General features: G+C 38.6%; 1 protein-coding gene across 3 annotated transcripts; it reads right to left on the bottom strand.

The window, feature by feature from the left end:
* Positions 1–3,988: 3,988 nt before the first annotated feature.
* On the bottom strand, positions 3,989–21,475 carry gtpbp1l (GTP binding protein 1, like). 3 transcript variants are annotated; one of them, XR_004339374.1, is made up of 16 exons: positions 21,387–21,475; positions 20,917–21,089; positions 20,533–20,644; positions 18,554–18,734; positions 15,853–16,036; positions 14,988–15,152; positions 14,736–14,859; positions 13,795–13,909; positions 11,899–12,043; positions 10,142–10,324; positions 9,821–9,956; positions 9,553–9,731; positions 9,296–9,436; positions 7,883–7,933; positions 6,830–6,916; positions 5,521–5,627 (listed from the first exon to the last, which is right to left on the bottom strand). XR_004339374.1 is itself a non-coding variant. In XM_032563511.1 (15 exons), exons 2-15 carry the CDS (start codon positions 21,085–21,087, stop codon positions 5,514–5,516), a joined length of 2,001 nt encoding a protein of 666 aa, XP_032419402.1. In that variant the 5' UTR covers positions 21,088–21,089; positions 21,387–21,475; the 3' UTR covers positions 3,989–5,513. The 3 variants fall into 3 exon arrangements, 2 of the variants coding, with proteins under 2 accessions (XP_032419402.1, XP_032419403.1); XM_032563511.1 differs by lacking the exon at positions 6,830–6,916 and having other exon boundaries at positions 3,989–5,627; XM_032563512.1 differs by lacking the exons at positions 6,830–6,916; positions 7,883–7,933 and having other exon boundaries at positions 3,989–5,627.
* Positions 21,476–21,510: the final 35 nt, after the last annotated feature.

The following is a 21,510-nucleotide window of genomic DNA, read 5'->3' as shown; positions in this document are numbered from 1 at the left end:
AAGGGAAACTATAGGAAGCATTAAAAAGAACAAAAGGTAGTAAAACCTCATAGAAGGAGAGACGTGATGCAGGCAAAAATGTAACAATCGAAGGACGCAAGGACGGAAAAATGGGAGGTAGAAAGCTGGCGACGACGAGGGAAAGTAGTAACAATAGCACAGGAAAGAAAGGACAGGACAAGAGGGAGCCAGGACAAAGAGGACATGATGGGAAAATTTAGGCGATATAGGTCAGCACATTGGAATACTGAAGATGAATTATAGACAGCACAGAAATCCAAATAATCTATATCAAATAGTTGTCTAATCTACATAGGCTATTTGGATTCCTGTGCTATCTAGAATTGGTCTCCAGAATTTCAGTATTTTCAAAATTTATCGTGACAGGAGTATAGATCATATCACTGGACATTGAAACAGTAGAGATGTGCTCTCTGGAGCCTTCTGGTGAACTATCCTGGGTTTTCAGGTTGAAATTCTTCTCTACAAAAATGTAATGTTTGTTTTGAAATGCCCATCGTTATGGTACTTGGAACCTGTGGTATTTTCTGAGGTGGTGCTTGTTATTTAAAAGTTTAACTAAGAGTAGATGTAAAATGTTGTATTTGCTGCGCTAGATAAAACGTATGGGTGTAGAAACAGATAAGTTCAAACTGAAAGCCCAAGACAGTCCCATAAAGTGGAGTCCTATACAGCAAAGAATAACCATATTAGCAGAGTTGGAGATGAAGCAAAACAAAATATGTTGATGTATGCAGGGTTATTCCAGAGTGTTGCAGTCTGCTGAGAATGACTGTGCATGAATATTAGATACACAAAGATGCTTAGGGATTAGGCAGCTTCATGGATTTTTCACAGAGAGAAAAAACCCCAGAATGCCATAGGAGGAAAAGAAAAAACAAATGTCGTGAAAATTTTGCCTGGTAACTGATTTTTTTATATATATACTGAGATTGAGATAAAAAATTTAAAAAAAGCTAATCTGCCAACTTTTAACGGGGAACTTCAAAAGATGTTGATCTGGAATAACGATTTTAAAAGTCTCGAGACGTTTTTGAGCCATTTGGGTCTCTCTTAGTGACAGAAATATCCATAAATAATAATTCAAAAAAATACTTTTGTCATCTTTGACAGCTATTTAAATTGGTTTGATGTACTGAGACACCGGAGTGTAACAAACTTGCAAAAAAAGAGGAAATCTGGAAGAGGGAAAACACTTTCATGCCGCTGTATTCCCAAAAAAAAAGCCTTTGCTAACTGCAGAGAAAGATCCTACAAGGTGCTGATCTTAAGGGACGGACAGGGTGGTTTCAATGTGTCCACACTTTATTTGTGCATAACTTTGACAAAATATGTATACTGCTTTCATTTTCCTTCAAAATTGTGTGCATCATTGCAGTCTGTGGTATACCAAGACAAAAACAAAAGGTACTGCAGATCATGTTCGCAATACAAATTAACCACCTAAGGAACATTGCAGAGAAGAATTCAGACTGCAAATTCACTCTCAGGCAAATAATCTGAGTGAAAACAGATATCAGTAGCTAATTTTACTCCCTTTGATCAGTGTGCTGCTTTGGAAAATTATTCCATAACTGTGCAGACGCTTGATCTTGCAGAGAGGTAGATTTGGATGCCTGATAGCCTTGATTGGCATGCCCCCAGCTTCCTGTGGGACTCCGTGTAATTTGGGTTAAACAAAGAGGAAGGATATTCATTAGGAGTCGAATATGAATAACAGTCACAGCGTTCTGGTTCATAAATATTACTCTATCCTCCTTTGTTTGGCGGAGAACACGAAACATTTGCCGGCACATATTTAATATGTCTTGGCTTTTCTTGTTTTTGATTTTAAAGGTTTGTTAGGATTTCAATTTACCTAGAATGCATTAATGTCAAAAATAAAATTAAAAGTTATTCAGTTGTGCACAATTCATAATTTTGTGGGCATTTGATTACTTAAATAAAAGTGATGGCCATAGACTTTGATGGGATGGTCGATTTTTTTTCTTTAAACATTTTGAGATTTCTATATTAACAAACAATAAGATAAGTTTCAAGACACTTTATCTCCATTTACACCAAATATATTTTAGAATTTCGTATCTACAGCTTAACTATAACAGAGTAAACTCTGGAATGCTGGATATTACTTTGGACCCAGATCCTCAGATATGGGGAGGATTCATTTTTAATCTCAACATGGCTTCATGCTTCAGCTTCTCCATCTGCTTTGAGAACATCTCGACATCATTAAGATCTGGGGAGTTTCCAGGCCACTGAAGCAAAATGTCGCTCTTTGGAAGCCTACTTTTTTTATTTTGCCCTGTGACACAGTGTGCTGCCATGATTTCAGGATTGTTAGAAGAAGTTGCTTCTTTTCTTCCATTATCTATTACTGCGTTAATCTAGAACAACGAGATCACTTCTTTGGACAAGAAGCAACTACAAACTAAATTGTTACGGGATACATTTTCTTCACCGATGGGCATCGGGATGGTATGATAACCGTATCAGGCATAAAAAAAATATCACGGTTTTACGGTACACAAAGGACAGAAATCACAACTATGAGCGCGTGTACAGGAAATGCGCCTTCAGTTAAAGAACTCTTCAGGTAACGCTACCGAAACACTCAGTTCTTAAAATTAATCAAATACTCAACGTAACAACTCCAAAACACTCATGCAGACAAGTGAGTGTAACATGGTGATATTTGTTCAATTAATGCTAGACGCTAATGGCAGTTCGTTCATTTCGAAACAGCATAAACTTTAGCTTACCTTGTTGAATTTAGCAAGTGAGTTGTGTTTCCCCCTCTCTGGCTGCCTCTATCCGTCAGCAGTTTTGCACGTAGGACAACTTTCTACCTCCAAGTTGCCATTTGTCTTCTTAACGGTAATTTCATATAGCGGACTTTATTCTCTGAGACAGGGCGCGCGCGGGACGATTCGGCGGGATTTGCGAAGCTAGTAGCTAGCAGGAGAAGCGCGAGGGCAGGGCTCGTGGTGCTGCAGACTGGAGTAATTTGATCTGCACGTCATCTCTGACCAGAAATTTAAATATATATATATATATATATATAACTATATATATAACTTGAGTAGTAATAAGTAATAATTACTTATTAGATCCTGTGGGACTTCCAGATCCAGACAGACAAAATGGTAATGGCGAACCAACCAGACATTGTCGTAGTGGATAAACAACAGAGGAAAGCCGTTGTGATAGATGTAGCAATACCAAGCGACTGCAACATCAGGAAAAAGGAGCACGAGAAACTAGAGAAATACCAGGGCCTCAGGGAGGAACTGGAGAGGGCCTGGAAGGTGAAGACCACAGTGGTGCCTGTGGTCATCGGGGCCCTCGGGGCAGTCACCCCCAAACTGGACCAATGGCTACAACAGATCCCAGGAACAACATCAGACATCTCAGTCCAGAAATGTGCAGTCCTTGGCACAGCCAAGATACTGCGCAGAACCCTCAAGCTCCCAGGCCTCTGGTAGAGGACCCGAGCTCAGAGGATAAGAACCACCCGCGGTGGGTGAGAAGGGAATTTTTTTTATATATATATATATATATATATATATATAAACCCCGCTTGTTCCGTCATATCATAGGAAAGGTATGACGGACAATTTTAGTGGTTTAGAAACTGTAATTTTTAATATCGCGGTATTCCTTGAAAAAGAGGATTGAGAACATCCAAGTCCGGGTCAAAGGATATTCAGTATTACACAGTTTCAACTTTGCTCAGGTGTTTTAAAAGCAATTAGTTTTATTTTAAAGATCATAACTAAAAATATTAACAATGAAAGCTCAGTAAACATTTTTTTTTTTAAAGTACATCAATGTAATAGGCTTTTTAGTTCTTCATTTTCTTGATGAGAATACAGAAATAATTTTTTTAACCATTAGGATTATGAACATAGTTTGGATTTACTGTTCAAAGATTAAATCACATAACTGATTTAACAATATTAAACAGTCAGTTTGCTATAGCAAATTTATTTAAAAGGGTTTACATAAAAATGGCACCACTTAAATTAAACTGCTTTTTTTCCCATTTACACAACCATCATTTTTGAATATAAATAGACAAAAAAAGATTTGAAAGCTCATTTCATGCAATCCACCATCAAATATGGGTAGCATGTAAAATGTTCTGGCTGCACAACATTTACTGTTTTTCAAACAATGTGAAGAAAATGGCAAAATGTGTAGACACAAAGACACTAAAATTAACTTAACTAGTGAGAGTCTTCATGGCTTCTACACAAAAAAAATAAGGTTTGTCTATGATTTTAAATCTGCAAAGGAAAATATGAACAATAAAACTAAAATCCTATTACTGAAGAGAAACATTTAATCTTGCATTTAACAAATCCTACTTCTGAAGTCAGAAAATGGCTGCTGCTTGCTCATTTGTGTGGACTCCAAAATAAAAAAGAGCAGCTACAATTTAGTGACTTAAATATGTTCTTCCTTGGCATTTGATGTGCGTTGTTGCATCGTTACAGTGAGACTTCTGGACCTACGAGTTATCATCATAGATCAATAATAGCTGGATGGCTGCAGTTCTCAACATGGTTATCCTGAGTTCGATTTCTGGTCTTCCCCTCCTCCAACCACCCAGCTTCCTGTCTATTTACTGTTCAACAGAGACCACTAGTGCCAAAAACATCTTAAAGAATATAATCAAATAAAAGACTAGAGGAAAACAAAAAACTAACAGTCAGTTTGAATCTAGTTAACATTTCTTTAAAAATAAGAGTGAAAAAATTTGTGTAGTTGTAAGGACTAAACGTATTAAACTGCTAAAGAAACTGAGGAAATGATAAAGCAGATAAAGTGGTTTTTCTATTAGAGATCAAACCTCAGCAAGATGGATTTTTCTTTTTAAATGGAGAGAAATTTCTCCATTTACAAACGTGTTATGTGATTTGAAATGCAACAAAAGCTACAATTTTCAGGTATCTTCTATTCAATTTCCAAATTATTGCCAAAAATCAACACCATTTTCAATACACCAAGAACATCTTAAGCAGGGATTTTTAAAACCGGCTCCCATCAATGGTAGGGTGAACTATCACCCTATCTCAATAAATAAAGCATTTATTGAGTCAGAGATCTACGGCCAGCCATCCACACGCCATCAAGGCAACGGCAAACCCAAAAATGACTTCCAAACAACGGAAAATGTTGTGCCCAAATGTACTTGTTTGATTCTACCTTTGTTCCATCCAAAAGGAACAATAAGGGCAGCTTACAGTAATAGAAAAGAAAAGTTTTGCAGACTGGAGGCTGGGCAAAAAAACAAGACGATGCCTCTAGTGGAAGTTCTGACAAACTACTAATATGGCGAACGTTGCAATGCACAAATGCAAACATGTTTGTAACTTGATACCACCTTCCACAGCCTATTGAGAATTACACCTTCTACTGTAGAAACAACAGATAGGGAGCCAATGTTTTTAAGAGAACCGGATGACGAGGCAGGAAATCTTCAGCCTTTAGGATGAGCCTGCTGCTCCTGTGGGCATTGCTGAAGACATGGTTGGTGTATTTTGACTTTTCCCTCGATGTCTCTGACCCCCTCGCCGACGTCCTCCGCCTCCCGATTTCAGCTGCAGACAGACATCAACACCACGCTGGATGTTAGGAGGAATCAGGTGAAGCTGGTTGGTTTTAATGAGAGAATGCAATTCTGGGAAGTTGAGACCACGTCTCAAAAAAAAAAAAAGGTTAAGAGAAAATTATAAGGCCAAGAAAAACATATGGGATTAGTTTGATTCAGGGTGTTTGAAGTCCAGAAAGTTACAATGCTGATGTCGGTTGATGTAGGTTCTGCTCATGCTAACGATTGCAGTTGGAGTTAGGATTCATTTTTATACCAAAAATAAGTATCGAGTGCTGCATATTAAAAGTAAAGATGTCGGCTTAAATTAGAATCTACTTAAAATCAAAAACAATTTTTTTTTAGACAACTACATAATTTCTTTTTTTTAAAAAGTCAAATGTTCTGTTTAACAAGCTACAAGATCCAGTAATGGTGTTTTGTCTATCTAGATATAAATGTCAAAATAGCAATAAATGAATGTCATTGCATAATTGTAACTGTAATAGTCAATACATTACTTTAGGAAGAATTATTTATTTGTTTAGAATGACGTTTTAAGTTCTCTGTTTTATGCCTACGCAAAGTTATCAAACTGCTGGGATTTTCAATAAACTGATATGTAAAACCTTGTTCTTGAACGACATTCTACAACAACCTGCAACATCAGCTGGAGTCAAGAGTAGCCAAGCTTTCTGACGTCAAGTTTCTCTCCACCTGTTACTGTGCATGAGTTTGCGAACGCAATGTGAAAAAGACAGCACAAGTGTGTGTTTAGATACAGAAACAGGTGTGCGTCTAGGGAAGGGGGGGGGGGGGGGGGGGGGGGGGGGGGGGGGGGAACTCCTGTACGCAGTCTGTGGCCATTTCTCCACTTCTCCACGGAGGAATCTGCCTATGGAAAAGAATTTGTTAACCTCAGATGCTGTGTGTGAGGTGTAGCAGCCAGTTGCTATCTGATATATATGTTTCTTATATATATAATATATAAGACACAGTGTCTTAAAGAGGAAGATTCCTTGGTACGGATAAAGACGAAGCGTCTCGCTCGGGGGACCCGTTGTCAGTCAAAACTTATTACTCTCTAAGCTACTGTTGACTGAAGGCTCACTAATAATCCAGCTACGCAGAGACAGGATGGCCGTCCTCTGGGTTCTGTTGGCAGTTTGATTGACATAAAAGGTGTACTGTCTAGTTGTGTCACACTTTTACCTTTAACATAGACACAGCAGTGCCTTGTTGCTCACAGATATGCTCCTTTGAGGAATCTACTAGGCATGCTCATGTGGCTAATGGTAGCTGTTTTTAAAAAAAAGAGGCAAGTATCAACTTAATTAAAGCTCAGGTTAAATATTTGATTTTACTTTTCAAAAGGAAAGGTAACAGACAAAAAGGCAATATTACAGTTTATAGCTATGTACAAAAGAACTAATTCAATTTTGCTACTGTTATTCATTTGCACAGTCCAGATATTCAGGTCAGGTAGTAGCATCTACCCGGTTACCACAAACAAACTACTGAAAGATGCAGTATCTTTCCGTAGTATGTGTATATATATATATATATATATATATATATATATATATATATATATATATATATATATATATATATATATATATATATAAGTATGTATTCTGACGGAGCATAGTATTTCTGCAAATAGCAGTAGGACCACAGCAAGAAGGCAGAGGAGCTTGATTTTTTCCACAGATTATCTCTCATGTTGTAGTTTTGACAAATATGTAAAAAAAAAAAAAAAAACTTTCTTCCTTTTTTTTTTTTTACATATTTGTATGCAGTATGTAACATTAAATAAACGTTACGTACTGCAGCTTTAATAGCAGAAATTAAAACCTTAGTGTTGTAACGTAGAAATACCTCCTTTGGCTCCCAAATGGAGGTTAAAGTTCAATTGAAGACTTCTATGCAAGTCTAATTTATCAATTAAAAAAGGTGTCTTTATCACAAATGACTTGTTTTTATGGTTTTCATTGAAACAAAAATGATTAAAAAACAGTCACTATTCTTCAACATTTTTATTGAACCAACACTATACGAAAAACACTATATGAAAAACAGTAACGTTTATTTTTTTTTTTTTTATGTAAGAATATTATTCTGCCTTCATCTTTGTGGTCTCTCAATATTTCTGAGAATTGCCTGATGCTGTATTTACTTTTATTTTTTGTTGATTTGTTCACTTTTTCAGCTTTCTCTGTGCCACTTTAAGTCACTGCTTTCAGAGCCCGCCCCCGTCTTTACCTTGTTTTCTTTGTTGTCATCTTTACATAGAGCATCTTCCTCTGCCACTGTCTAACGCAGCATGTTAAGACAGCGAGGGTGAGAGGAACAGGACAACAGGATGCGGTTAAAGCACAGAAAATGAGTGGCAGAAATGAGGGGAGGAAAAAAATGAAATGAAATCACAGTAATGATAAGGGAGGGTAAGTGAAGACAGATGTAGAGTACAATGATGGCCAATGAAGGTCAAAACAAAACATGTATGCCAACCAAGAAGGGAGGGAGGGAAGGGAGTGTAGAAGAAAGAGGAAAGCACAACAAATTAGCAGGAAAGATTTGAAAAGGTCAAAACACACAAAAAAAGCTTCAAGTGCAATTTTGAAAAGCTAGCAACAGTCAATTTATGTTTCTTGAAAGACAAAGTTCAAGGCAAATAAACTGTGACAACAACGGCAATACTCTTCCGAGTGGAAGTGGTCACTGAGAAAAAAGGACGACTGTTTTCAGGATTCAGTGGACCCCCATCTTTTGGAGGTTCAGTAATCACAGATTCACACATTCGGTTATTTTTCGGTGGAACATAACTCCAGATGACTTGTTGGAAATCTGTGTATTTTCAGATTTATTTCACAGCAGTCTGAACTATTCAAAAGAAAATGTAGATTGGGAAGCTAAAATAAGCGCAATGCTACTTGTCATGATTTTGGCTGGCAACTGGAAAATCCAATTACCAATCCAGGAGCAGCATTTATTTTCCTGGGCTCTGATTGGTTGTACCCTCAAGAATGAACAGGAGGATGGATGTCAGCTTCCCCAATTTCCACAGTGCAACTTGGTGTAAATTTGGTGTTTGAAGCATTAAAGTAGACAGGTAAAAGGATTTTTAGAGGGGCTCTCGAGTATTTGAGGATGTTAGCTATTTTTGGGCCCCTGTGGTCAATGATTCCAAATGAATACCGAACGATAAAAAAACGACAAATCATTCAAATGGAATTTATTGAGCTTATTTTAATCTATTGAGCGAATAATTGATTTATTACGACAGGCCTACTTGTTCATAAAAGCATCAGTTTTTGTTTAGAAAATCAGTTTAGCAGGCAACTTGAAATTATTTATAATTTCTTGTTGGTCTAAATTTAAGTACCACAATCATGGCTTGAGGTTAGGAGAAACCAAGTGTTTTTGATTTCTGGAAATTCTTCGACAACGCGTTTCAAAGAATTTCGAAAAATCCACCAGAAAAATCTGTTGCGATCAGTCCTACTTTTAATATGAAGGTTTTCCTTTAAGACAAAAAAAAAAAAAAAAACATACTTCGCTAACTTTCTTATTGAGAAACGTTTGCAAGTAAAATAGTTTGAGACCGTCTGGCCCGTATTCTGGTTAAAGCCTTCTACAAAAACACCCAGCTGAAGCCGGGGACTGATGACTCACCGATGCCATAGTTGGACTAAGTGGTCGTGCTGTTGACCCCGTGTCTTCGCTCCCTGTCGTTCCCTCTCTAGAAGACTTCCTACTGACCTGAGACTTGGCCTGCTGGGCTTTGGCAGCTTGTGTGCTCACCGACTGGAGGAGCTGATAACATGGCTGGTTAGTTAGTCCTATTTGCTAAACACATAGCTAATATTAACGAGCAGGGACTACTTTGTTTACTGGTGTAACCTGAAACAAACAGCCATGAGGCCCTTTACCTTGGTGATGGTGCCAACGGCTTTGGTGCGACCTTCCCTGAACACGAGCTTCTGATCACAGTGCAGATACTCGGGTGTCTTAATGAAGCGAAAATGGACTGAAGCCTTGTCCCCTGTCCTGAGGCAGTCTTTATTCATGGTCAGGATAGTGGCGGTCTGTCTGATACTGCCACAGTGGACTACGAGATGGAAAGTCAATAACACGTTTACTTGGACAAGTAGGTTTTATACAAGGGAAAAGGCTTGTGTCCATAATAGTTCAACTCACCCATGGCCTGGTACCTTGGAGATATTGTGGTTGGATGGTGAAGCACCAAGATCTCAGCCTCAAACTCCCAGGTAGCCTGAGGCATTATCTTTGGAGAGACCATCACCATTCCTTTCCTGATTGACGACCTTTTAATCTGAAGACATGAATGGAGGGTGGAAACAAAACATCACTAAAGATAAAAAACGAAAAGATGATTTTTGGTGCAGAACAACTGCAAAAACTCTAAAACCTAGTTTAAGAATTGTTACAAAAGTACTTTTTCAGAGGTGAAATTTCATACACTCCCCTCGATAAAGGTCTAAATGTTTCCCTACTGACCTTCTTCAGAGCGAAGGATGCAGTCTGTCCACCGTGGACCTCCCTGACGGGCATCCTTTTGCGGTGGATGGACTTCACCGTGATGGGGATGAAGGTACCGAGCGGGTCTGGGCCTAAGAGTAACGTGTCATTGAGTCGTATCAATCCGCGCAGCGTAGTACCAGAAACCACCGTACCCACACCCTGCCAAAGAAGAAGATCGACATGAGACCAGGAGCAGAGCTAGACCTCGTCACTACCGTGATTGGCTAACTGCTTCAGAGCTCCGTCGGTGCTGAACTAAAGGAGTATTTAGCAGTTTTTTTAAAGTCTCAGCAATTTTTCATCCATAAACCCCAAAATCTAGGGCCATCAAACCTGATATGGATAATTCTGCACTGAACAGAGATTTGCTCAAATAGCTAAAGATTTTATGAAACTTTTACTTTATACAGTTGAAAATAGATGTTTACATACAATAATTAAGACATGATACTTTTTGACGTACAAATCAAAGACAATGATACCAAATACTGAGGAAGTGAAAGTTTCCAATTTTGAAGACATTAATTAATAAATGTCAAATTTATTTATATAGCACTTTAAAAACAGGTTCAAAACTGCACCAAAGTGCTGCACAAAACGATAATAAAATAAGTTGATGAAAAGAAAAGAGAAATATTACAAGAAAGGGCAAAAAACAATCCATATATATATTGTTAAAATAATATAAGTAATAATAAGTATAAAAAAAAAAGACAGAAGAGCTTCGGTATCAGGTCTCAATTGAATGCTAAAGAATAGAAATGAGTTTTAAGAGGCGATTTTGAATGATCCGGGCTGTGGGCAGATCTAATCTGAAAAGGCAGTGTTCCAGAAAGTAGGAGCAGCAACGGAGAAAGCCCAATCTCCTTTTCTCTTAGATCTCTGACATTTTTTCTCATTATTTAGGTATTAGGAAAATATAAATAATTTTGGTAATTCTTGCCGACCTAAAACAAGATTTCATCTGATCCCACTTCAGACACCCAAGAGAAAAGCTGTGTGCGAGTTTTTTTATATAGTGTATGTAAACTTCTTGCTTCATCTGTAGGTGAAAACACGACAACGTAGCATCTTCAAGTCGCGGTTGCCACTGGAAGCAACTTAAAAATAGACAGATATAATAAGCACAGTATGTATAAGAGCAAAACTTGGATACTTGTTGATTCGTCGATGCCTTAATAAAAACAAAAAAATGGTGGCGTCTTTCTTTCACCAAAACTATGAATCTCATCTTATATTTTAACTTGCTTTGGAATGTGGAAAGGAAGTACTTTTTTTTTCATTGTTTCATACTTATTGGAAATCATTGACTCTACTAATGAGGATGTTTCACTTTCTTCAGATAGATTTTTTTTCTCTAGAAGAATGTAACACTATAATCTTTATTTTAGCTACGAGTGTCCACCCAAGCAGAATGTTCTTTCTTTTAAATTCTGCTTAGATGGTAAAAAAAAATAAAAGAGACAAGATACCCTGCGCACACACACACACCCACACCCACAGAGAGTGCATTCATGCAATTCAGTTTTATTTGTTTTCTACATGACACTGTGGGTGGCATACATCAGAACTGACATTGGCAATCACCTGTGGCAACGGAGTGTCAAAACAGAGTTTCTAAATTGGTTCGACTTTAATGTTTGAACCTCTCGCTGGCCCCTCGCTGTAAATCACTTTTTGAACTTTTAAAAACCTCTCGGAGCGGGCGGCCGAGTGTGCAACCAATTCCTTACCGGCACAGAGTACGTGTCGTCAATTTGGAACTCTGCGGGCTCGTCGTTGTTGAAAGTGGTCCTCGGGGAGAGCAGGTTCAGGAACATCTTCAGCAGGTCCATGTTCTCCCCCGTCACGTTGGAGATTTGGAAAATGGGACACATCCTTAAAAACATGAGAGAAGCTCAGTTGTGAGCACGGGGCAAAAAATCTATATATTTAATTTGGCAGCACTGTTGATGTTGAAGAATACTTAAGGGGTTGTTTGCCAGGCACATATTTTATAGCATAATCATACAACTATGTTAGCTTAAGTTGTTAGAAAAGTGGGGATCCACAGTGGCGCAGCGGGTAGAGCTGTTGCCTTGCAGCAAGAAGGTCCTGGGTTCGATTCCACAGAGTTTGCATGTTCTCCCTGTGGGCTTCCTCCCACAGTCCAAAGACATGACTGTTAGGTTAATTGGTCTCTCTAAATTCTCCCGAATTTGTGTGTGAGTGTGTGTGCATGGTTGTTTGTCCTGTCTGTCTCTGTGTACCCCGCCTCTCGCCCGAAGCGTTTCTAGGTAATTTAACGTCTAGAAATTGGGCTTCTGTCTCTTTCTGAAACTCCGCCTTCATAACATGGCTCCTCTATTAACAACATTTTTGCCAGCGTTGCTCTAAGACGTAGCTCCTATAATGAGCTCAGCAGATGTTCAGTTCCACCAGGTGTTTGCTAATTGCAGCTGGCTAGTCTGAAGGAGCTGAATGGGGGGAATCACACTTCTGTGAGGCAGAAGCTTGGAAACTGGAGCCATAAGGAATGACTAGGGCCACACAGTCGTTTTGCACAGCTGAGTGGTTGCCACGAGAGATTAAAGAATTCCTCAAACATGCATGAAAGACTCAAAGCAGCACTCCAGATAACTTTTTGATGAGGGAACAACATTATAACATGATGTAAAACTCAAAAAACTCAATATTTTGTATAATACTGACCCTTTAAATTACATAGCTGAGGAACTCAAGTGAGTTTCTAGAAGAGTTGGCTACATCTAAATGGATTTGTGTAAATGGCCGCCCCCCTTCAAGAACTCCCCGATTTGAATTGGTCGTGGATCATAAAGCATTCTCGTTTCATTTCAGTTTCAAAGAACGACAAGTAAAATTTCTGAATTTATTATAATATTGAAGGAGACGGGCAAGAGATTGCTTTCCAATGGAAACTAAACAACCAACATCAGTTAGCAAACGGCATGTTCTGGTTACCCAGTTAAAGGCGTTTTCTCCTGCTAGCGTAGATGGCAGCATAGCACTCGTGCTCCTGTGTACTGCTAGTCGGCTGGCTGAATGAAAAGTTTGATTCTGTCTCTTTTACAAAAAAAACAACTTTTAACTCATAACATTTAAGAAAACATTCTGGTCTCAAAAACTACAGAGTTAAGGTTTGAAAACTAAAGTTGAGCCAACCGCCGCTCTTGTTTACGTCGTTTTTAGAGGCGCACCGACTGCAGTTTTCAAGCCGGTCACCAATATTTGAAAAGTCTGACCTACTGATTCCGATTTTGGCCGATACCGATTTTTTTTTTTGTCTGCAAAGTCACCCAGCATAATGACAAAGTCGCTCAGTTAGCAACAGTGGGATGAGTACCGTCAACCGCGCACATAGATCAGTCACCGTATGTTTTGTACGTTTTGCTGTACAATAAATCATCCCAGAAGTTATTATTACAATAAACAATGACATTGTTGGCTTGAGACCACTTTTAAGTAACATAATGGTAATACAATAATAATGCAAGTGCAGCCTCTCAATGTTCAATAAAGCTTAATTTCTAACAAACATTTGAACTGGAAGACATTTTAAAAATCCAAAACAAATAAACAAAAACAACAAATAATGAGGGGTAATTATCATTACTCCTCTGGAAGCTTACCTCTCTGAACTAAAGTTGGAGGCGGTGACAACGACGTCATCCTTGTTCTGGACCAGAACCGGTATTTTCCTGCAGCCTGGGGACTTTAATAATCTTTGTAGTAATTTTAGTGTCTCTGTCGCAACAAAAAAAGAAGATAAAAACAAGTGTTTTTACAAAGTGTGCAAACATCACAGACTGAAAATAACAGACTTCATGACGAGGAAGAAGGAAGCGGTTTAATGATGCATGTTAACATGTTATCCATTGTGACGCTTCTATTCCGTAATTTTTCTCACACAACCTTCTTTTGTGTTACGTTGAAACCTCCCCTGGTTTTGCTGGTTTTACTGGTTTACCTCCAGAGTAATTTTTGTACCTGCTGATTGCCATTAATTATGAAACTATGAAATCATTTAAAAGCCGAGAAGAATTTAAGACTTAGACTTAGACTTGTACTTTATTGATCCCTTGGGAAGACTCCCTCAGGAAAAAAACGTAGGTATAGATCAGGGATCTGCAACCTGCGGCTCCGGGGCCGCAAGTGGCTCTTCGCAACTTCCACAATGGCTCAAGCTAAAGTTTTCAAATACAGCTTTAACTATAGCAAATGTATATAGCCATTTTTAATGAAATAACTTACTTGAAATTCGACAACATTTACACCAAAAGTACCATTAACATATATTTTATCTATTTTTTTTTTGTCATTGGCTTGTAAATGTGCTTTTTTAAAAATATAAATTTCCCACAAATATCAACATCCTACAGCAGAAAATGTATTTGTCCTCTTTTTCCCAAGGTTTAGTGTTTTTGTTTATTTGTTGATGGTTCCAACAAAAGCCAACCACGTTTACCAATAAAAATGACATTTTCTTAACACTGAATCTAACCAAAAAGTGCATAAAATGGAACTTGCATCTCCAGCTTTATCATGTATGCATCCTGCGCCGTCTCCTTACCTTGCAAGATGTTAGCTGGACACATATCTATCTTTGTAACAACTACAAACACCGGCACATTCAGGGCCAACGCCAGGCCAAGATGCTCCTTCGTCATGCCAACTATGCCGGCGTTACTGCCCACCTGTGAAAAGATGTGAAACCACAACAATAAAAATAAAAAATAAAAAAAGAGGTAAGATGCATTGCCACTTTCTTTCAAACAATAACATAAGCAAAAAAAAGATTAAAAAACAGAAACACAAGAGTCACCATAAGCATGCAGAAGTCTGGCAGGTGGCCCGTCATCCCAAACACGGTGGTTTTCAAGTACTTCTCATGGCCGGCCAGGTCAATAAAGGTGATGACCTTTGAGGATTTCTCGCAGATCTTGGTCCAGTCCAAGCCTCCGCCGTGGCTGTCTGGCTTGTTGACCACCTAAAGTAACAGAGGGACACAGAAGATACAGACATTGACTTTTTTTTTTTAATCTATTTCTTTACACTGAATATGTTGGAACAAAGGTACTCTTTATATATATATATATATATATAGCTAAATAATCGTTTGATTAAATTTCAGCCTTCAGTTTACTTTGGTAGGAGACCACATCATAACCAATATTGGCGTGACAATATTTTTGTACATTTGGGAACATCTCTTATGCGCCATTCTAATACGGAGATAAAACATTTAGAACATATCAGCCACCCTTAGGTATGGATATTTTTGTTGGACGAATGGAAGTCTGTCTTCCAACTCCATTGGAGTTGTTTGTTTCCAACTCCAATTTGTCCAATTCCAATTTGTTTCTTTCACCCAAACAAATGAAAAAAGAAAAGGTTTTTCTCACATGCAGAACACAACCGGTAAATTCAGGAAATTCCCACCAGTTCATTCAGTCTTGATGTCGACCAATTGCCAACCTCTCTGAGGAGTTTCAAATTCGTCTTTTCATCAAATCTGCACAAATGTAAATCTTTTTGTAGTATGCCCACATTCCAATATAGCAGACGAGCCTCACAGTAGACGAACAGAACAGTAGATGGATTTTGCACCATTCTCCTTAATGTTTTTGCTGAAAACCAAAGTATGCCAATGACCCAAACATCAGGACTGCCATACTCCCACGGCTCACCTGACCCTCCTGGTCGAAGCCCAGGATGTCGTTGCCCACGCTGCTGGTCCTGCCGCTCTCCATTTCGTGCTTGTGCCTGAAGAGCTTCTGGCGGGCGAAGCCTCGGCCGTTGTCCAGCTCGCCATGGGTCAACACACCGAGCAGCGTGCTCTTCCCAGCATCCACATTGCCAACAACTGCAACTCTAGAGACAAGACGACAGAAAGTCAAGGGTAGGTAATTAAAATTTCTGCTCTGGATAATGTCTACTGGGATATTGTATTCATATTTGATCATTTAAAAACTCTCTAAATGTGAAGTCTTAACTTATTTATTGGTCCAGTACTCAATTGGTTCCAAGCTTACCTAAAGAACGGAGCTTTTAGTGCCCACAGGTAACTTTTCACAGGAACGGGGATTAATCACATGTGGTGTACCACAAGGTTCAATCCTGGGGCCCCTCCTAATTTAATATCTACAAGCTCCCATTAGCTCAGGTTATAACAATAGGAAATAAGATTAGTTGCCAGAACTCACAGATGATATACAGCTCTACATTACAATGTCAACAGGTGACTCTGAACAGCTAGAATCTAGTGATCAGACCCGAAATCTGAGGGGAGTGATGAACCTTAAGAGACACACAAATACAGTTACAAAGTCGGCCTTCAATCATCTGAGGAACATTTCCAGGATTAGAGGAAAATTACTGTCTCAGCAAAATATAGAGAAACTCATACATCTTTAGTCAAATTGACTACTGCAACAGTGTCTTCAAATGTTTGCCTAAAAGAAGATAAAAAGAGAAAAAAACAACTTTTGATTTTTTGTAATAAATGGAAATTTGATCGACATATTTGATGTACATTAGTTTAAAGATTTTGATGATGGCATTTGACAGAATGTAATGTTTACTGCTGATTTCATAATTGATGACTATTATATTTTTACGGTGTGAAGCACTTTGAATTGTGCTGTTGCTGAAATGTGCTGTACAAATAAACTTGAGCCGACTTCCAAAAAGGCCTTGCCTGACTTTATTCTTTTTTTTTTCCAAAGACATTGTAACAGTGAGTGGATGAGAATGAACACACATCACCATCTCCTTTAACACAGCATCTAAGGGCTAAATTCAATGAATTTCTTGAATAACAATATATTTTCTCTTTCAGGCACAAGAATGGAAACAAAAGAAGAAAGAAATGAAAATCAAAATGAAACAAGAACAAGCAGCCAGGTACACCAGGCTCACATACATTACTAACAGGCTTTGTGCTGTAATAACCTCATCTGTTAGTGCCGCCGTATTTACCGTTAAGAGGTTTTATGTGCTGGTACAACTGCAGTGGAAATGTGCTCACACTATAATCAGATGAAAAGTAAAAAAAAAAAAAAAAGTTATTATACTTTTCAATGTTCAAATATCACCCAATCTAAGGAAAGAGTTATTAGCTGATTGTGGGCATTTAGGAAAGAGACGAAACAGATCTGAAAATAAATCTAGCAGAGTATTCCATTAAGTGTGTGACAGCAGTAGTCAGTGCAAAATGACATAATATTCCTATTATTACAATCATAATAATGTGCATTAAGGCTGGACAATAAATCAATAACAATATATATCACAATAAAGACATGATCAATATCAATAGATAGTACATCTGATAGAATGTTCAATCAATTCACTGAATTCTGATTCAGAACCGCACAGAATTCTGGGGGATGTAGGCAGAGGAAAGACTGCATAGGTGCTCAACCTTGAATTAAGCAAGGCTGGTGGCAACCCGACAGATTGGTTTATCTAGCAACAACCTATCAGGTAAATCGCGCAGCAGCGGTTTCAGGTTTTGCTGCTTCAAAAACAAAAACAACGGCGTAGAACAAAGGAAGGTAAAAAAGTACAACAGGTTGAGAGGAAGCTGTGCAAAAAACAGGACAAGTCACATAACCAGTTTGGTGACATTTTAGATATTTAAAAACAAAAATAACTAATCAATAACTATTGGTAAAGACTGATGTGAAACATTTATGTCGCGGTGAGTTTTTCAACCCTAATGTCAACATAGGAGTGAATAAGTTTGTCTTCTTCCCACTCCTTTTCAAACTAAATACATTCTTCTTTATGCTTAAATAAAATATATTACTGTATTTATTTGTGTATAAGTGGGTACATATTTTCTTTATTAATTTTTGTAACCTACCAAGTGGTATAATATGTATTATTTTCTTTTATGTGGCTTGAAAAAATAAAGCAATAACAACCTAACCGCCTCATATTCGGTTGAATGAAGGTCGTCAAACCAGTTCATTAGTTTGGGTTGAACAACGTTTTGCTTTTGAGATGAAATGACTCCACCCATCCCATCTATCGTAGAGGTAAGAGGTTCACTTCCACTGAGAGACTGCCACTGCTCCACACAGATGCCCCAGCACCCTCCTTCACATGGTTTACATGCCTCTGGCCTGCCACAGATGCACTGAAACCCATCAAAAACTCTCAAAAGCACACAAAGAACATCCAAACTGAGCACAAAAATGCTCCGGCCAAGGAGGAAACTGTGTCAAAGTCATGAATATTTCACAAAAGCTTTTCATCTGCAGTAGCAGATGAAAAAAAGTAACACATTCAGAACAAACTGTAGAATGTCTGGACAAATCCTCCTCGACTTCATCGCCGGTTTACATTAGTAGGCCCGTTCCTAGAACCCAGAATAATTCATACCTCACTTCCAGGAAATCCTGCTCCCCGACTCGCCGGCGGATGAGGTAGTCTCGAATCTTCCCGCCGCTTTCCGTCCTCTCCCTCAGCAGGATCAGGTCAGCCTCGACCTGCTCACACAGTGACCGCACCGTGGCCACCGACGCCTCCATGTCCTTCTCATCCAGACCGTAGTCGCCTCCATCTGCACAGAAAAACGACGAGACGGCGCTTACTGGACAGCGGGACTGAAGCAGCGACAGTCCTGTGAGAGAGGGCAAAGCCCAACTGAAAGACGTAAAACGTATAAAATAGTGGAACAAAAGATTTATGGGGATGTCAGTATAGAAATTTGAAAAACTTCAATTACCGTGACCCTAAACAACCCCCTGAAACGACTTAATTATAGCGTATTACCTTCAAACAAACAAAGAAAACCATACAGTATTTTTTTTTAAACACTGCAAAAACAAAATATTACCAAGTATTTTTAGTCTACTTTCTTGTGAAAATATCTCAGTATATTTTAACAAGTCAAAAATAACTTACAAGTAACTCTTCAGTATGACAGGAGCTTGTTGTAAGTCAATAATTTCTTAATATTTATGGAAAAGTACAAGGGGAAAAAGTCTTGTAATAAGTGAAATAATCTTTCAGAGCAACTAGTACATTTTTATCAATATCAAGAAATTGTTTGTTTAAACCAAACTCCTAAATCTAACTGTAAAGCTACTTGTAAGTTAGTTTTGTCTTATTTCAAGTGTACTGCTTTACTTGCACAATAAACTCGACTAAAAACACTTAGTGAAATTGTGTGTTTCTGAAAGTATAAATACTAAAGAGGTGCATTCACTTCAGTAGAATATTTTTCCAAGAACGAGTCGGATCAACTTCCGTCGTGCTTTATGCAGCTGCGACGTACTGCTGTCCACTTACAGACAAGAAAAGCTGCGCTACCCTGAGAAACGAAGACATTTCCTCAGGTCAGCTGGTAACCTGGGCAGAATAAACACAGAAGTGTGTTTTTCTGAACGAGTGGCAGTCGCTCTGCAAAGCCCTGACAAACGACACCCTTTTACATACGCACTGCAGGCCCCGCCCATACACCCCGTCCAGAATGCCACATAGGTCAGGCATGCTGCTGCAACGGGCAAAAAGAAGTCTGGCTGCCAACAAAAGGCTCTCGTGTTGGCGTGTGTGTGTGTGGAACAGAGGCAGTTTTAGAGTGAAAGCCAAACAACAAACAGATAGGATTTACCATGTAGGGTTACTTTTGCCATGTTTGCAGATAGATAACTTTTACTTGCGGATTTATGTAAATCCCCAACAACATGTTCTGCATTTTACGCTCACATTTGAGAAAAGTAGTAGAGATGCCCCACTTACAGTCACCGGGTATTAGAGAATTTCACATTCATGGACTCTGAAGTCAGATACCAGAGGTCAGAGGCCAAAAAATGAGATTTTTTTTTCTTTTTTCCAACCTACACATCTAATACCACTTTTAGTCCATAAATGATCAAACCTACAGTTTTAACTAGAGTTAATTTTTTTAAATTTGATAAAAATGGGGCGCTGGGCGGCTCAGTTGGTAGAGAACACACACCATGTGCGTAGGTTAACTGGGTTGTCCTGGGTTCGATTCCGGGTCTCGAATCATTGCATGTGTTCACCTTTTCTTGTAATTTCTTAATGGAGAGTTGTTCAAATCACATTTTAAACTCTTTTCAAAGAAGGATTTGGTCAAATGTTTAAATACACCACCTAGAGTTAGCTAACGATGAGATTTTAAATAGGCTAAAACGCAACCAAAGTCCACAGAGAAAATGTAGAAAGAAAAGGAACGAAAAAAATTACAATAACCAACAGAAGAATCTGCATAATGTTTTTGTTTTTATTGACTGATACCAGCTGTATGTTTGCTCTAACAGATACTAATATTTGTTAGGAAACCGTGGTTCTTATTTGCATAAACCCAAACTTCATAAAATCATCCATACTACCTGAGCCCATCCCGACCACATAGATCGTCTCGCCACATCCCTCTTCTATCCGCTCTCTTAGCTGCCGCAGTAATGAATCGTACTGTTCTCCTGTTGGGCTCACAAGAACCAGCTGAAAAATGAGAGAGAGCGACAGAAACATCTCATCAGCAAACCACATGAAACATTTGAGTCTTTAGGTTCAAAGGTCATCTTGTTCCCTAATGATTTCATTCAATATCAACAGTTAATGTTTGAACAGATGTCTTGAAAGTCTGCACTTTCGAGTCATGTTTTTTGGAACATCTACACTGTGAAGATTTAATATCACTGCTCTGCAATTTGTTTTTAAGCCATCAGCTTCTTCAATTATTTTTTTTCCCCGAAGATTATAACGGGGCTCACCTTTTTGCTCAAGTCTAGGTAATCCACAGACTGCCCATTTGTCCCTTCGCCGTCCTCAAAGTCTTCTCCACACGACGGATCATCAGCACATCCCCGGTCCGGTGCGAACATACAAGCTGGCACTATGGACTCTGGAGGTGTTGAGCCTGGACATGTCGCCGCTGATGCCATATCTAAAAGCAAACAGCGTTAAAAAAAAAAAATCAGAATTAAATAATCTTACACTGTTCCTTAGCTGTTCCTGACTGGATATGAATAGTAAAAGTTAGCAAATAGTAAACACAAAAGTTAGGCTGAGTACCATCTAGACCTAGCTAACGCTAACCAAAAGCCGAACTTGGAAGTGAGAAAACAACTCTATACTTGATTAAAACAGACGAACATAAACCTTCACGTGTCAGTGCTCTTATACTTTTAATTTTGCATTTACAGAAATAGGTCGTTAATGTGGCAATGAGTTCAAAACATACCAGTAAATAAAAGCTAGCAGATCAGCTAACTTTGTTGTTTACTCTATTTGGCTTCGATTTCTGGGCTCACAATGTTTGTCCCGCCCACAACGAAAGCAAAGGCAAGGGATTGGCTATATAACGT

Source organism: Xiphophorus hellerii, chromosome 5 (genome assembly GCF_003331165.1).
Source record: "Xiphophorus hellerii strain 12219 chromosome 5, Xiphophorus_hellerii-4.1, whole genome shotgun sequence".
NCBI lineage: Eukaryota > Metazoa > Chordata > Actinopteri > Cyprinodontiformes > Poeciliidae > Xiphophorus > Xiphophorus hellerii.
The sequence above is the reverse complement of the archived record's forward strand: the minus strand, read 5'-3'. Positions and strand labels throughout refer to the sequence as shown.

Coding starts and splice junctions, on each gene's coding strand:
- gtpbp1l (XM_032563511.1), bottom strand. CDS start 21,087: ATGGCATCAGCGGCGACATGTCCAGGCTCAACACCTCCAGAGTCCATA. Junction 9,957..10,141: donor CATCCTTCGCTCTGAAGAAG/GTCAGTAGGGAA, acceptor TCATGTCTTCAG/ATTAAAAGGTCGTCAATCAG. Junction 5,628..7,882: donor ATGACAACAAAGAAAACAAG/GTAAAGACGGGG, acceptor GTCTGTCTGCAG/CTGAAATCGGGAGGCGGAGG.